Raw genomic sequence first — 18,483 nt, 5'->3', positions numbered from 1 at the left:
CCTGGCATTGTAAAAGGGTATTTCGTTCTCTGCAGTTGCATTAGCGGATTCCCTGGGACACCCCTCCTAATCTGAATAACGGAATTTCTTTTTTCCCTCCACGTTTGTAGCGATTTTCTGAGATATCGGGAGATGTTGTTTAATTTCTCCTCGCCAATACCGATTTATTTGTGTCTCCGACCTTTACGACCCCCACCCCCAACGGTAAAGCAGGATGGTAACCGACCCGTCGCTCAGCTCGCAGTTCGTGGCGCGGGCGGGGCGAGAGAAGCCGGGAGAACCACGACTCCCAGCATGCCCTGCGCTCCCCGCGCTCCCGACTTCCTTTTCCGGTCCGCGGGCTGCAGAAACCGAAAGTGCTGTGCTTTGGGCGCCGCGCGGAGATTGGTTCACCTTCACCTGCGCGAGCCCCCGCCGACCCAGGTGGGAAGCCAGAGAGCAGTGAGACATGAACGGAGGAGTGGATTATTTGGTCGCTGAGGAGGAAATCAATCTTACCAGAGGACCCTCGGGTATGTGCGGCACAGGTCGTCTCCGGGAGCAGGGTGCTTGAGGTTGTAATTGCAGAGCAGACACCTCCTGCTGAGCCCGATTCCTTTGGCCTTGGAGCCGGCAGGCCCCAGCCTAGAGGTTCCCTGCAACGCGCTGAACATTTTAGAAGTCTGTATTGGCATCCATCGTTAGCCCGACCCCGATCAGAGGAATCCACCTTATTTTTCAGTCGGATTATCACATGTATTTATAGTCAGGAAGTTTTTCTTTCGGGTGCTAATAGTACTAGAAAGTTCTGCCCCAAAGCCTGCTTTTTAACACCACATCCCTCCTTCCGTTGCCTACTTTATCCCAGTTCCTGTGAGAGACTGTTAAGTAAAAATGGGAGCGTAAACGGTGTTGACTGTAAACGCATAGCGGCTCTATCGGTGCTAGAATCCCTCCCTCCTTTCCGTTTTTGGGAAATTCATTTAGAGTGTCAGCTGGAATGCTAAAACGGAAAGAAACCTCAGAGATTTGCTACAGCACTTTTCAAACCTGGTTGTGCCTCAGAATTACCCAAGGTTTCTCGGTTTTGCTTTTAAAAAAATGTTAATTCCGAATAAAATCTTTAAAAAAAAATGTTAATTCCTCCGTCCCATCTCTAGGAATTTGGGTTCAATGCAGGTTTTGTTTGGGGTTTTTTTCTTTCTTTCTTTTTAAACAAGCACGTCCTGTGATTCTGATACCGCTAAATCCTCTCTTTGCCCTCAGTCATCTTTCCCCTCGAACCCCCGTTTCCGCCAACGCTTTCTCTCGACTGGGCTCTTAACGCTTCTTACGTGCAGCCTGCCATGGGTTTTGTTGCCTGCCCTTGACAGCTGCCTAGTGTATGGATTAAGAGTTTTAGCTTTGGGATTATTATTTGGGATTATGTAGATCCATCTGGTATCTAACCTCTTACTAGAACTTTGACATCGGTTTTCTGACTAACTTTACTGATATAAGCTAAGCCTTAAGGTTTCTCATCCCTAAAATGTGCATGGTAATAGACTATGCTTCATAGCGTTATGAGAATGAAATGAGTTAATCTATGTAAAGCGCTCAGAACATTGCCTGACACCTGGAAAGCACTGGGTTTACTACTATTGTTGTTATCATTGATAGATGAATAGCTACATTAGCACAGTAAATCTTGCTAAATACTGTTTTTCCAAGAGTCTTCAATAATTCACCAAGTACTATGAGCTCTGGTTCTGAAATGTTTCTGTAAATCTCCGCCTCCTTTCCGCCGGCATCTCCACTACCTGGAACAGTCCATCATCTTTTCTCATGTGGAATTTTGCAATATCTAGACTACCACTTATAGACTATTCATAAAATATAGCTTTCAGAGTCATCCATACTTTGTCTTTTTTTTCTTGTTCTACAAGATTGGAAGTCTGCCCTACTTATGGAAATGTAATTCACTCTAATCTGCATGATTTAGTGTCAGGCTTCATGGGAGCACCTAAACGTTTGTTGAATGCTCATTCAGTATGCTCAGTTCTTTTAGACTAATTTTTCCTACTTTACGTAAATTTCTCCTTCTCTCACTCTTAATATTTATTGACTTTTGAGGCTAATGTGGAAAAGTATTGTTAACCCCAAAATCTGTTTTCTTGTACTTTTCATCCTACTTGGTACTTGTTCCTAGGGCCAGTTAAAACAATGCTAGTTCCTTTTCTGATTGTCCTGCAAGTATTTAAAGCTCTCCTGTTTTGTCTCTTTCTATCTATAGCCTAAGTATCCCTAATTATTATATTAGCTGCCTTAGTGTGATTTGGGATTTGATTCTTATCTCTTAAGAATTTAACGTACTTTGACGTAATTCTTTTGCTGTGGCATCCACAGTTTTTCCAGGATCTCCTGACTATAGCAGAGCAGAACTCTGATACTATCTTGTGTATTCAAGTCACTGAATATTTTTTATAAAGTTCAGTGTATTATCACTTCACATTTTTTCGTGTTTGCATAGGTAATGTTCAGCTCACCATTTGCTAAAATTTCTGATCCTGTTATCTTGCAGACCTAAAGTTGCTGGTGTTGACATTTTTTTGAATCATTGGAGTTAGGACAAACTTCAAGGTACTAATTAAGAAGAGTGATTATATCTAGCTAATATATTTCCCCCAAAAGTAGTTTAGTTTCTATAGTATATGTGCGTTTATTCACAATGAATATTTATTCATCAGGTGATTCCTTTAATTTTCCTAAGTATTTTCATGTCTTACTCATATAAGTTGATAAACTTACGAGTTTAGGAGAATAGAGCCACAAATTAGAATTGAACTGGGATGAAAACAGTCATTTGACGTTTGGTTACTTCAGTTACCAGGAGAATGTTTCAAGTTTCTGCTTATCACCTCTCAGACTTAGTTACCTGGTATGTGGTACTCTAAGAAGTCTCACATTCTGATTCGGCTTTTCTTCACTGTATCCATCTTGAAGAAGTCATTTATCACCACCAGAAACTTCTAGTAACTTCGGTAGACTCATAGAGAGTTTTTGTTCTGTAGAAGAAATATGAAAAGCCTCTAGTTCTAAATATGCATTTCTGTTTGTAGGAAACATTGTCACTCTTTATGTACAACTTCCTATGCAGAGACCTGATAGTTTAATCAGCTAAAAAATGTATATTCTTTTGCACTTTTGTGCCAGTGTTCTGTCAAGAGCAGGAATCTTGGGATACTTTCAGTGTTTGGGCTCATTTTGTAAGGTAAATGAACTTATTCTGTCTGATCGTGCTTACTGCAAGGGAAAGAATGAAATCTTGGGGGAAGTCATGACAAAGAAGTGAGTATCTGGGGAGGCAGAAAGAAGCTTGACATGTAGCTTGGCATCTCTCCTATTCCTACCTCCTCAGCTCCTTAAGGTGACACTTAGGTTGGATGACTTTGGAGGTGTCTTCCACTTCCAAGAGTTTATGATTTTTTTGGCCCATTCCACATGTTATTTTATGATTCCTGTCATTTTGGACTAACAGTGAGTGATCTGAAGAATTGTCAGAGGCAGTGGTCACAATTTTAAATGGCTTCAGTGGCTTCTAGAGGTCACCTTTTATCCTTTATGGAACACTGTTGATCTTTTTTCTTTCTGTGGAAGTTCAGCTTGGTTACAGTCACTAAGCCTCCCACATTGTCCTTTATCAAAGTAAGAGTTCTTAATTTTGAAAAGACCCAGTTACTCTAAGAACTATCTCAAGAATCTAATGTAGTTGTGTATCGTCGTGTCCCCCCCCCCGCCAACCCCAGCCATAACAGGTAGAGATTGGCCATAAAGAGAACCTTGTGACCCACTGGATGTTAAGATTAGGATTCATTGTTCAGAACTGAGGCCTCAACGGGTTTCAGCAGGTTGATCCTGATACATTATCTTTAAAGAAGGAAGAGAATCTCTATTTTTCTGCTTTTTTTTTTTTTGCAGAGGATACTGGGTTGGTATGATGTTTTAATAATAATTAGGGGGGTATTATATTTCTAGCACTATGCTATTTGCTTTATATATTAACTCATTTAATCTTCACAGCAACCCTGAGTGCTAAGTGATTCCTCCACATCATTAGATGAGGAAATGATCTCTCAGAGAGGTTAGGGATTTGTCCAAGTTCTAAAGCCAGTAAGTTTAACCTAGATCTGTTGACTCATACTATTTCATATACTACCTTCCAGTATAGTAGCCATGTCTAAGGAGTTGACTGCTAACCTTTCTTCTGGCCTTTATTTGATTATATCATGCCTTAAAGATTTGAGGCATCTTAAATGACTCACACAGTCCACAGTGGAAAGTTTTTATAGTTTGCTGTTGATAGAGCTGAGGGCATATTAGGGTAAGAACCTAAAAACAAGAAACCCCATTAAGTCCAAGCATTTAAGTCTCTACAGATTAGTCATGGCTTTGCGTTTGACCTTGAGACTGTTAAGTTTTCCGAACTGTTACTCATATACCAAATAGATCTGAGACTAAGGTGCTATATCTTTGCCCTGTTTTCTCTTGCTTGCATGAAGCTTACCCTCATGGAATTTACATTACAATGGAGACATTACATTCACATATGAAAAGTGAAATCTCAGTGCAAAGGACGGTTAAGGACTATGATGAGCATGTATGTTGTCAGAGGGCAGAGGAAGTGTGGCGGGGAGTGTGTTAATCTGACACTGTGCTGGAAAAGTTCAAAGACTGAAGCCATTGATAAGGGCCAGACTCATCAATTACAAGAAGTTGGAATTTATGTTGGTCTTATAGACAGTCTGTAGGCCAGTGCCAGGCACGGGGAAGGGTATGGCCTAAGCAGTAATAGAAAAGAGAAAATTAGTAAAGCATATTCTGAGGTCAGTGAATATACCAGCCTGGATAGAAGGGAGGGTTCATTTAGGAGAGTTAAGGGAGATGAAGTTGCTGAGGTAGTTAGACTGGATTATGAAAAGTTCTTAATGCTAATGTGGAAACTTTTTTTTTTTTTTTTTTTAGAGAATTGGTTTTTATTTATTTATTTTTTTTTTATTTATTTATTTTTATTAATAATGATTTTTTATTATATTATGTTAGTCACCATACAGTACATCCCCGGTTTTCGATGTAAGGCTCGATGATTGCTAATGTGGAAACTTAACCTTTCTCTAAGGTTCCATCTTGATTCCTTCCCCTTCCTGTTCATTGATTAAGACTGAATTCAAGAGTCACCTCCTCTAGGAAGCCTTATATAGGCTAGCTGCCTCCTTGTTGTGAATATCATACACTATTTTTTGAATGCTTGTCATATATTGCTAAACTAAGCACTTTGTCTCATGTACTCCCAACAAGGAACAGTTGAAATGGTTATTATTCCCATTTTACAAATGAGAAAACCTTGACTCTTATGTCGTGCAGTTCTTTAAGAGGTAGTTAAGAATCAGATTCAAGTCTGTGTGACTTAAAAACCCAGGCTCTGAACCATCATACAAAGTTTTTGTTCTCTTTAGGCTCCACCTGGACTCTCTGCATACCCCTGTCTCAGTTTTTATTTCTATATTTGCTTCCTTACTTGTATCTCCTCCCTCTACTTCACTCTGAGCTCTTCCGATTCAAAGGGTATATGTACTTCATCTTCTGTTTTCCTAATGCCTTGCTGGGTATGACACAAGGTCGTGGGTGAGTGTTCATGAAATGACGAGGAAAACTGATAAGTGTCAGAAAAATATAATAGAATGTTAAGAAAACCAGTAACATAGTCTATTTCAGCTTTCGAAAAGTCAAACAGGTTCTCCACTAACTTTAAGAAAGAAAGGATGAATTTGAACATAATGCATTATGATGCATAAGAAACTAAGATTCAAGAAACGAGATAGAATAGCTAGAAAATAACATAAAGTGAGAAGAGTGTATTATACAAGTCTCTAAAGATTGCTTCAATGATCATTTTTGTTAATATATCTTCAAGATAATCCTTAAGAATAACTGTAAAGTAAAACATCTAGGAATTACTTTGGAGAAGTAGGAAGGCAAGCTGATAGATGCTGAGCTATAGAAACATTTTTAAAAGCCATGTGACAGGCAGAAAAGTCACCCATGACTGTATTTGAATAAGTGCAAAATTATTGAGGAAAAAGCTCTAAGATGATAGAATAGGAACAGACTGTTGGTTTCAGGAGACTCAGAAATAAAGGGAAGCTGTTCTTAAAAACATTCATTTAGTCTTTGAGGACTACACTCGAAGAATCAGATACTAAAATAAAGAATAAAAGATCCCTAATTTTAAGAATTTTGCAGTTCAGTCAGAGAATCGTTATTAATTATGATAGGCATATGTTAAGTACCTTCAAGAGGCAGAGTAACCAGAATAGCTGTGGACCTTCATAAGATATGTTCTGTTCCTTGTGGAGTAAGACAGAAGTCTCAAGACCGTATGAAATGTCTTTAGGAAATGTTTCGGAAACAAATTAGATAATATCCTCCCCTTGTACAAAACTATGGTTTATCCATGCCTACTACAATGTACGGATTACTGTATTTTGGGCAAGAAGCAGTAGAGTAAGAGAAAGTTGAAAAGAGGACAGTGGAGGAGGGTACAGATTGTAAAACGAGGTAAAAATGAAGAAATTGAAACATTTTGAAAGCAAGGGAGCAAAGGGAGACATGATCCACTAGAGACCTGGCATATAATTTAGTGTTTGAACAAAGGCTTATTCTGAAATGAGAGATTAAAGATACCTACATAGATATTTCAGAACAGAGCTGTCGATCAAGAAGAGAAGGCTGTAAAGCAACCAAAATGTTTTTTGGGGTTTCACTGGGATACAGGGTCAACCAAAATTGAAAGTGTGCCTGAGTTGTGAGCCAGGTACAGGCTTATAAAGGTAAAAACCACAAGGTCACATAACTTGTTTTGAAAAAATTATAGTGGTGCTCGTGGAGTTTAAGCTGAGTATCTAGTGCACGATTGGCTGTTTAATTAACAGGTGTTACATTATCTCTCTTTTTTCCAAAGTAGGAGGATGTGTGCAATTGGCAAAAGTCAAAAGTTCATGGTGTTCTGAGAATTGAAACAGGAGAGGTGCATAGGGCCTACTTTCTCAATGTCCTTTGCACTCTATTTTGAGTGACTCTTAGCAATGTTTCCTTCATTTTGAATCTTCTTTTACAGAGCAATAAAAAGAGGCCCAGGTATACGTCCTGGCAGGTACTGCCTGAACCATCTTGGGAGGCCATATTCTTTGTTGCCCCTGTCAGATGGAGCGCTGTGATGGGGAGGGACTGGCCATAGGCATAACAATTTTTGGATTGTGGCACCATCTTTTTGTTCCTTCAGTGTTAAAGATTTTCCCTCTTTCTCTTTTTATTTGTCAATGCGTATTTACTTGTTCATATCTTTTGGAAGAGGTAGAAAGAGGCAAGAGACGTATTCCATCTTTGTACCAGAGGGTTTCTGCAAAGCGTAATAGTTTCGAATGAGAAGATGCCTAGTCGTTTCATCTCTTGAGTCACTCATTTGAATCATTCATTCAGTCTTTCAATTCACATATATTTATTTTTTGCTAGTTACTGTGGCTACAGAAGAGAATTGAATTTTAATATAATTGCAGTGAGCAGCAGAGCATAGTGATTAAGAGCCAGAATGCTGAGTTACTAGCTGTGTGACCTCGGGCAGGTTACTGCACTTCCAAATGCCTCATTTTCCCTAGATGAGAGTATTAATCAGATCTGCTCATAGAGTTGTGAGACTTAAATGGATTTGTTTGTTTTACAAATATTTTTATATTGTAGACTCTGTAGCAGGCACTGTTCTAAGCATTTTACCAAAAGATAACTCAGTTCATTTAAAGTACTTAAATGGTGCCTGCCCTTATCACTGCTATGTGGAGAATAGACATCAGCAGGATAAGAGGTCAGTCATCCAGGAAAGGCAGGGTAACCTGTGTCATAGGAATTTTAAGGTCATTGGCCTTTCCCGTCTGTATTTTTCTTCTTTTTCTTTTGTGCTTCCTTTTTTGGGTTATGAAAAAGCTTGCTAGAGTCTCTTAGAAACATTTTTAAACCTTGGTAGATTTCCTCAGAACTGGAAATGTTGGGAGTTCCTGGCCTGGGTATTTCCAACGGCATTAACAGTTGCTTCACACCAACTGAGGTCTGTATATTTACGAGGTACTGTATGGGCACAGGAGATGCAAAAATGAACAAAAGCCAGTTACCTGTGCACAGATGTTTATAGCAGCTTATTCATAATTGAAACTAGTTACTGCAGTAGGGTAAAGAGATAATTAAACAAGTAATTACAGTGAAGTATGTTTCCAGGCAAAGGGAAGAGGACAAAGTCATGGAGATATGGAACAGCTGTGTGTGTAGAATGGTGAAAAACAGAAAGTAGTAGTTATTAATTTAAAAAAACTTGTAAAATTTAATTCCAGTATAGTTAAAATACAGTGTAATATTAGTTTCAGGTGTAGAGTATAGTGATTCAGCAATTCCATACAACACCCAGTGCTCATCAGGGCAAATGCTCTCCTTAATCCCCATCACCTATTTGACCCCCCCCACCTCCCCTTTGGTAACCATCAGTTTGTTCTCTATAGTTAAGAGTATGTTTCTTGGTTTGCCTCTCTCTTTTTTTCCTCTATGATCATTTGTTTCTTAAATTGCACATATGAGTGAAATCATATGGTATTTGTCTTTGACTTATTTCACATAGCATAATACTTGCTAGCTATATCCATGTTGTTGCAAATGGCAAGATGTTATTCTTTCTTGTGACTGAGTAGTATTCCATTGTATGGAATCCATTCATCAGTTGGTGGATACTTGGGCTGTTTCCATAGTTTGGCTATTGTAAATAATCCTGCTCTAAACATAGGGGTGCATATATCTCTTTGAATTAGTGTTTTTGTATTTTGGGGTAAATACCCAGTAGTGTGATTACTGGATTGTAAGGTAGTTCTATTTTTAACTTTTTTTTTTTTTTTTTAAAGTAGTCTCCATGCCCAGTGTGATACCCAATTTGGGGCTTCAACTCATGACCCTGAGATCAAGACCTGAGCTAAGATCAAGAGTCAGATGCTCAACTGACTGAGCCATCCAGGCACCCCTAATTTTAACTTTTTGAGGAACCTCCATACTGTTTTCCACAGTGGCTACACCACTTTGCATTCCCACCAACAGGCAAATATTATTTTTAAAAGTTAAGACTTTATTTATTTAGAGTATTGTTGGTTTCACAGCAAAATTGAGGAAGATATATAGATTTCCCGTATGCCCCCCACCCCCACATATACATATCCATCAACAGTGACAGGTTTATTTCTTTCTAATCTTTGTCTCTTATTTCTTACTGTACTGACTAGGACCTCCAGGACAGTGCTGAATACTAGTGGAGAGAGTGGACATCCTTTCCTCGTACCTAGTTTTAGGGATGTTAGTTGTTTGTAGATGCTTTTAATCAGACTTAACGTTCCCTTATATTTTTAGTTTGCTGAGAATTTTTATCATGAAAAGGTGTTGACTTTTGCCGCCTGCTGTTTCTGCATATACTGAGATAATCATATGATTTTTCCTTTACTTCACTAACAGCTGAATTTATTCATGTGATTGACCAGTGTTAAAACCACCTTACATTCCTTAGGTAAACCCCACATTCATCCTTTCTATATAGTGTTGGATTCAGTTAGCTCATATTTTCTTGAAGATTTTTGAGTCTATGTGCATGAGGAATATTTTTCTGGTACCAGTATTTTGGTATCAAGATTATCTTGTCTGCATAAAATGGGTTGAGAAACATTTTGTGAAATTACTGAACATATTGTGGATTTTTTTGCATAAGGGAATTATTTCTTTCTTAAATGTTTGCTGTAATACACTAGTGTAATATTCTTGGCCTGAAGTTGTGGGAATATTTTTTATTATGAATTCAATATCTTTAATACACTTGGAGATATTTTTAATAGATATGGGGATATTCAGATATTCTTTTTCTTCTTGAAGTTTTCTTCTTCAGTTTTGATAAGTTGTGGGTTTTTTTGAAAGAATTTTCCCGTTTTGTTGACAATATTGTAATTATTCAGAATATTCCCTTATCCTTTTAATATCTTTAGGATATATAGTGATAATCCATTTTGTATTCCTGAAATTGGTAATCCGTAAATTACATTTTCTGAATTAGTCTTGCTAGCAGTTCATCAGCCTTATTAATCCTCTCAAAGAACCTCTTTGGGCTTTGTTAAATTTTTTTCACTTATTATTTTCTTCTTTTACTTCCTTTAGGTTTAATGTAGTCTTCTTTTTCTAGCTTCTTAAGTTAGAAGTTGAAATCATTGATTTTATACCTATTTATTTCTTCTGTGAACATGTAAAGGTGTAAATTTCCCTCTAAATGTTGCTTTGGCTACATCCCACAATTTTTTTTTAAAAGATTTTATTTATTTATTTGAGAGAGAGACAGCCAGCGAGAGAGGGAACACAAGCAGGGGGAGTGGGAGAGGAAGAAGCAGGCTCCTAGCGGAGCAGCCTGATGTGGGGCTCGATCCCAGAACGCTGGGATCACGCCCTGAGCCGAAGGCAGATGCTTAACGACTGCGCCACCCAGGCGCCCCCCCCCCACAATTTTTAATATATTGTGATTTCATTTTCATTGTCATTCAACTACAGTGTTTTCTATTTTCCCTTATAGTTTCATCTTTTACTCATGGGTTATTTGTTTTACAAACATTGAGGGAATTTTTTCGATGTATTTTTGTTATGGACTGAATGTTTGTGCGCCCCCTTCATATGTTGAAGCCTTAACCCTCAGTGTGACAGTATTTAGAGATTTGGAGATAAGGCATTTACAGAAGTCATTAAAGTTAAGGGTGGGGCACTGATCATGTAGAATTAGTGTCCTTGTAGGGACCCAGAGAACTCCTCCCTCTCTCTCTCTCTCCACATGCACAAAGAAGCACATAGTGAGATGGTGGCTACCTACTAGTAAAGAGGAGGCCTCAGCATGAAATTTTCCTTGTTGGTACTTTGACTTTGGACCTCCCAAGCCTCCGGAACAGAAATTTCAGCTATGTAGGCTGTGGTGTTTTGTTATGGCAGCCCAAGGAAGCTAAAACAGTTATTTTTGCTGATTTCTAATTTGTGTCTATCTTTTGAAATTTAGTGAGACAGACTTATGGAGCAGCCTGTGGTCAATCCTTGTGAACATTACCTGTGCATTAGAAAGGAATGTTTATTCCATAGTTGTTGAGTCTGTTGTTCTGTAAAGATAAATTAGGTCAAGTTGGTTCTTTTTTTTTTTTTTTTTAAGATTTTATTTATTTATTCGACAGAGATAGAGACAGCCAGCTAGAGAGGGAACACAAGCAGGGGGAGTGGGAGAGGAAGAAGCAGGCTCATAGCGGAGGAGCCTGATGTGGGGCTCGATCCCAGAACGCCGGGATCACGCCCTGAGCCGAAGGCAGACGCTTAACCGCTGTGCCACCCAGGCGCCCCACAACTTCTGTTTTTCTGAAAAAAATACTTATTTTGCTGTTGTTTTTGAACATTGTATTCACTGGATATAAAATTCTAGGTTGGCTTTTATTTTTCTTTTAGTGTGTTAAAGATGATGTTTCATTGACTTAAGGCATGCATAGTTTTTGAGGAAAAAACTATTGTCATTGTCATCTTTGTGCCTTAGTACATGTGTGTCCTTTTTTTCCTGTTTATATCTGCTTTTGAGGAATGTGGTTATGATATACTTCACTGTTTTTTTTCTTTTGTGTTTATTCTGATTGGAGTTTGTTGAGCTTAGATCCGTTTGTGTAAATTTTTCACAAATTTGAGCCAATTGTTTCTTTTTTTAAAATTTTTAAAAATTTATTTGAGAGAGAGCAGAGCTAGTGGGAGAGAACATGAGTGGGGGAGGGGCAGAGGGAGAGGGAGAAGCAGGCTCCCAGTTGAGCAGGGAGCCCGATGTGGGGCTCTATCCCAGGACTCTGGGATCATGACCTGAGCCAAAAGCAGACACTTAACTGACTGAGGTGCCCAGGCGCCCCAAGCCAGTTGTTTCTTCGAATATTTTTTGTTTCCCTTTTTCCTCTTCTTCTGAACTCCAGGTATATATTGCTATTATCCTACATGGTACTGTGGTTTCCCTTCTAAGTCTTCAGGTTCATTAATCTTTTCTCCTGTGGTATCAGATCTGCTGTTAATCACATCTGGTATATTTTTCCTTTCAGACATTGTAATTTTCAAAATGTAAGTTTCATTTTTAAAAAAATCTTCCATTTTCATACATACATAAATGGAACAGAATAGAGTCCAGAAGTAAACCCATGCATGTATAGTCAATTAATTAATGACAAAGAGCTAAGAATATACAATAGGGAAAGGATAGTCTCTTCAAAAATGGTGTTGGGAAAACTAGACAGAATGCAAAAGACTTGGAAACATGGATGAGAATGAAACTGAACCACTGTTTTACACCATAAACAAAAATCAACTCAAGGTGGATTAAAGCCTTGAAAAAAATCTTCCGTCAGTATGTTTGACTTCTTTTATTTCCACATAGTTATAATAGCTTGTTAAACATCCTTGTTTGCCCATTTCATCCTTTATTATTTCTGGCTGTTTCTTAAGACTGATTTTTCTCTTGATTGTGGGTCATGCTTTCTTGTTTCTTAGCATGTTAATTTTTAATTAGATTCTGGATGTTGTGAATATTACATTGTTGCATGTCTGCATTTTGTTTTATTACATTAACATTCTTAATGTTACAATGTTGAACTTTGTTTTAGCGGGCAGTTAAGTAACTTGTAGATCAGTTCGACCCCCTGAAGGCCTGTTAGTAACCTTTTCTAGGTTCTAAAGTAGCATTTACTTCAGCTATACTTAAGCTCTACGAATGAGGTATGCTGTAAGTGAATGTCCACAGAATTTTCAAGTGAATCATTGAGGATTTCCATTCTGGCTGGTCGGAACTTGAAAATCTTGCATTTTGTGAACTCTGATAATTATTCAGCATACAGCTTCCTAGTTTTTGTTTTTTCCAGCTTTGTGGAGTTTGACTCAACATATGCAAGGGCCAGTACTTGGTAAAGACTCATGCAGATACCTGGATCTCTTTTTTTTCTGCCTCGTTCCTCCTTTCCAGAACTTTGCCTTGCAGCTTCCAGCAACCTCACCCTCTCCAAACTCTAATCCCCATTGCATCAACTTAGTGAAGCTGCTAGGTTCTGCTTGGGTCTTGCTCCCTCTGGTTGTGATCAGAAATTGCCTCCACATGGAATATTAGGGGGAATCATTGAACTACACTGTTTTAATTCAGCAACGTATTAAGAAGAATGTATGCCATGCCAAAATGGGGTTTATTCCGTGAATGCAAAGATGATTCAATGAACGAAAATCATTCAATGTAATACGACATATTAATAGAATGAAGGGAAAAACTAACATGATCATCTCAGCAGATACACAAAAAGCATTTAAGGACATTCAACACCTTTCCATGTTAAAAACAAAGTAGGAATAGGAGGAAATTTCCTCAACATGATAAAAGCCATGTATGAAGAATCCACAGCTAACATCATACTCACTTATGTAAGCATGAAAGCTAAGATAAGGAACAAGCCAAGGATGCCTGCTTTCACCACTTCTGTTCAACATGGTATTAAAACTTCTAACCAGGGCGCCTGGGTGGCTCAGTTGGTTAAGTGTCTGCCTTCAGCTCAGGTCATAATCCCAGGGTCCTGTGGGGAGTCTGCTTCTCCCTCTGCCCGCCCCCCCCCCCATGTGCTCTCTCTCCCTCTCTCTCAAATAAATAAGTAAAATCTTTAAAAAATAAAATAAAATAAAATTTCTAACTGGAAAGATTAGGCAAGAAAAAGAAAGAAAAGATAATACAAATTGAAGAGGAAGAAGTAAAATTGTTCACAAATGACATGATATACATGTAGTAAACCCTACAGGTTCTACAAACAAACACACAATACCTGTTAGAATTTATAACAAATTCAGCAAAGTTGGAGGATACAAACTTAACATACAAGATCAGTTTGGTTTCTATACATTAACAATGAACAATCTGAAAAGGGAATTAAATGATTCCATTTACAGTAGCATCAAAAACAATAAAATACTTAAAAATAAGTTTAAGGAGGCAATAACTTGTACATTGAAAACTACAAAATTTGAAAGAAATTAAAGACATGCGTAAGTGGAAGTATATTCCACATTCATGGATTGAAAGACTTAATATTGTTAAGATGACAGACAATACTATCCAAAGCATTCTGCAGACTCAGTGCAATCTTTGTCAAAATCTAATCAGCCTTTTTGCAGAAATAGAAAAGGACATTCTTCAATTCATGTGAAATCTCAGAGGACCCCCCCCCACTAGCCAGTGCAGTCTTGGAAAGAAAGAACAAAGTTGGGGACTCACAACTTCCTGATTTCAAAGCTTGCTACAGAGCTACAGTGTTCCAAATAGTGTGGTAGGACAGATGTATAGAGGACAGATGTATAAGGACATAAAGACAGATGTATAGAACAATGGAATAGAATAGGGGGCCCAGAAATAAACCCTTTCCTATATGGTCAGATGTTTTTGAAAGGGTGCCAAGACCATTCATTTCATGGAAGGACAGTTCCCAACAATTGGTGTTGGGAAAACTGAATCTCTGAATGCAAAACACTGGAGTTGGATTCTTGCCCTACATCACATACAAAAGTTAACTAAAAATACATCAAACACCTAAATGTAAGAGCTAACACTATATATCCATTGATTGATGAATGGATAAAGAAGATGTGGTATATGTATACAATGAAATATTATTCAGCCATAAAAAAGAATGAAATCTTGCCATTTGCAGTGACATGGGTGGAGCTAGAGAGTATTAATGCTAAGCGAAATAAGAAAGACAAATTATGATTTCACTCATATGTGGAATATAAGAAATAAAACAAACGAGCCAAGGGAAAAAAAGAGATTGAGGCAAATCAAGAAACAGGCTCTTAACCAAAGAATACAAACTGATGATTACCAGAGGAGAGGTGGGTGGGGGTTAGATTAAATAGGTGGTGGGGATTAAGAAGTGCAGTTGTTATGAGTACTGGGTGTTGTATAGAAGTGTTGAATAACTATGTTGCACACCTGAAACTACTATTACACTAACTAGAATTTAAATAAAAACTTAAAAATAATTAATAAACAGGATATCTACCCCCCCAAAAGATCTAACACTATAAAATTCTTAGAAGAAAAGAGGGGAAATATTTACATTTTTGGGCATGGTGATTTTTTGGATGTGACATCAAATGCACAGGCAACAAAAGAAAAAAATAAATTGGGTTTTACCAAAATTAAAAATTTTGTGCATCAAAAGACACTAAAGAGAATTAAAGATAACACACAAAATGAGAGAAGATACTCACAAGTCATATATCTGATAATGGATTAATATCCAGAATATATAAAGAACTCTTACAACTCAACAACAACAACAAACCAATTCAGTTTAAGCAAAGGACCTGAAGGACATTTCTCTAGAGAAGATATGCAAATGGCCAGTAAACTCAGGAAAAGATACTCAACATCACTGGCCTTAGGAAAGTGCAAATCAAAACCATGATGACCTATCACATCCACTTCCACTTCATATCCACTAGGATGACTATTCCAAAAAAAGAAACCACCAAGCTAAAATAAATAGTGTTGGCGAGGATATGGAGAAATTGGAACCCTGGGCATTGCTCGTTGGAATGTAAAATGAGGCAGCTGTTGTGGGAAAGAGTTGAGCAGTTCCTCAGATTGTCAGAAAAATTGCCATGTGATCTAGCATTTCAGTTCCTAGATAATTGCCCAAAAGGATTGAAAGCAGGGACTCAGATACATGTACACCAATGTTCTCAGCGTTATTCACAGTAGCCAAAATGTGGAAACAACCAAACGTCCACTGACAGATGACTGGATACACAATATGTTGTATGTACATACAATGGAATATTACTCAGCTTGTAAAAGGAATGAAATTCTGATATGTGTTACGACATGGGTGAACCTGGAAGATACCATGCTAAGTGAAAAAAGGCAAGTCACCAAAGAACAAATATTGTATGATTCCACTTATATATGAGGTATATAGAATCGGCAAACTCCTAGAGATATAGAGTATAATAGGGGTTACTAGGGTGAAGGAGAGGGAGGAATTACTGTTTAATGGGTACAAAATTTTTGTTTGGAGTAATGAAAAAGGTGTAGATCTGGATAGTGGTGGTGGTTGCACAATGTTGTGCATGTACTTAATGCCACTGAGTTATACATTTAAAAATGGCTAAAAGGGGCACCTGGGTGGTGCAGTCATTGGGCGTCTGCCTTCGGCTCGGGGCGTGATCCCGGCGTTGCGGGATCGAGTCCCACATCGGGCTCCTCGGCTGGGAGCCTGCTTCTTCCTCTCCCTCTCCCCTGCTGTGTTCCCTCTCTCGCTGGCTGTCTCTCTGTCACATAAATAAATAAAATCTTAAAAAAAAAATGGCTAAAAAGTTAAATATTATGTTACATATATTTTACCACTAAACAAACAGTGAGTTGGATTGACATCTAGGGAAGATTTGTGATATTATCTTGCAGAAAAAACTGCAGGTTGATAGAGGGGAAATAGGGTGTTTGTCAGTCTGGTGTTCGTAATTCAGCAAGTGGCTACCATTGTTGGTGTTAATGGACTGTTTTGTTTCATTTTAATTATGTCCAGAATTACTATTTCCAGAATAATATATAATAGGTTAAACATTGTTTTTTTCTTTTACTTTATAACTTTTAGATTTTATAGACAAGAATCTAAAATAAACGAGGGGTTTTTCCTTCTCTTGCCTGAAAGTAAGCAAGAGGGACCCTGACTCAGGTGACAGAACTCCAGAATAATCAGTTTTTCCTCTGTAATATATTACTTTTGGAAACTGCTCTACAACCATTATTCCAACACAGGCAGGTTGACTCCCAAGATAGGCAGCCTTGCTTAGCAGACTTTTTCCTAAAGCAGTTGTTTCTATTGCCTGCAAAGATACGGTATGGCAAAATGGTTTAAAACTCACATTTCGGAATCAAATATCCTGACTTACTGTCTTGGCTTTGTGAGAGCTGTGTGACCTTTTGTAAAATTACTTAATCTCTTCATGCCTTATCTTGAAATTCATCTGTAAAATGTGAATAGTAATCACTTCGCCTGTTTGTTGAGAAGATTAAATGAGATAACGTATCTAAAGTGTATAGCATAGTACCTGGTACGTATCAAATGCTCAATAAATATTAACTGTTGCTTCTGCTATTACTGCTCTTATGCTTAAACAAGCTCATGGTCCAGACCTGGAGACGGTTGGGGGGTAGCTGCAAGAAGGCATCTCTTGTTTAACTTTACAAAACTCTTATATAAGACATACTTCCTTTCTCTCCCAGTCCTACGTCATTCGTATGCCGTCTTTACTTTTTTGCATTTAGACTTCTCTTCCAAATTACAGTTCAAGCACCCATTTTAATCTTATCACATTTAAAAAATTTATTGGCACATTATAACCAGAGTTTACTAGGCAACACTTATTCATTCCCTCACTTTTAAAAAAGTCTTTTGAGTCCCAGTCTTTTTCTTTTTCCCTCTCCCCTCAATCCCATTTGGATTATAGATGCTGAGAGCTGAATTTATTATATCCTTTAGCTCCATCACGCATTGTCATCATCAGTACATGCAAAGTCCCTCTCTAGTTTTATTTTTACCCTTCATCCCTAAACTACATGTGGTATCCTTCCCCCAAAGGTACCCATTCTAATGTGTCTTTACATGTCTTTAAATACATGCGCTTTTGTAAGTAGGTAATAACTGTTTTGTGTGCTGGGTTTCTAATTTATAAGAAGATATTGTGCTATTAATGTCAGCATTACATTTTAAAACTCTGTTACCTTATATATGATTATTCAGATCTTCTAACTCTTAGCCAAATTCTAGTTATCTAGTCCCTAAAGGATAGACATCTAAATTACCATCAGTTTCACCCTACCACAAAGCATGCTGCAATTAACATTCTTACATCACCCTTTTTTTTTTCTTATATTACCGTTTATAAATAGGATGGTCACATTGGTCCAAAATGAGATGCTTTTTAAATTGAAAGGGACTATTTCAATTATACTGGAACAACAGGTATATACCAAGATTCCCAGACAAACCAGGATATGTGATCTACCCTACTTATGAAAGACTTCCCTAGTACGCAGTTGATAATCAGCAGATATATACTGGGATAGACCACTTCCTTCTGCTTATTTCCAGCTGACATCTGTTGCAATTGGTTGGTGCATGTGCTGGACTGATGGTTGCATATTTTAAATACCACCCTTGCTAGAAACTCTTCACGATAGGGCTGTCTGGGTTACGAGTTATAGAAATACTTAATTTCAGTAAGTTTGAGTTCCAAACCAGTCTTGTCCTATTAATGGATGGACTTTTAATCTGCCTTATATTTCAGGACTTACCACCTTGGTACTGTGTATTTGTT

The 18,483-nt window shown here is 37.9% G+C and overlaps 1 protein-coding gene across 1 annotated transcript in view; it reads left to right on the top strand.

The window, feature by feature from the left end:
* The first annotated feature begins 322 nt into the window (after positions 1-322).
* The window catches only part of SYNJ2BP (synaptojanin 2 binding protein), a 34,365-nt gene continuing 16,204 nt past the window's right edge, over positions 323-18,483 (top strand). The window contains exon 1 of the mRNA XM_045807922.2: positions 323-512. Coding sequence (XP_045663878.1) covers positions 449-512 — 64 coding nt within the window. The 5' untranslated portion in view covers positions 323-448. The remainder of the gene's footprint in view (positions 513-18,483) is intronic.

The sequence above is a fragment of the Ursus americanus genome, chromosome 26 (assembly GCF_024610735.1).
Source record: "Ursus americanus isolate L20-20 chromosome 26, mUrsAme1.1.p, whole genome shotgun sequence".
NCBI classification, from domain to species: domain Eukaryota; kingdom Metazoa; phylum Chordata; class Mammalia; order Carnivora; family Ursidae; genus Ursus; species Ursus americanus.
The sequence above is the reverse complement of the archived record's forward strand: the minus strand, read 5'-3'. Positions and strand labels throughout refer to the sequence as shown.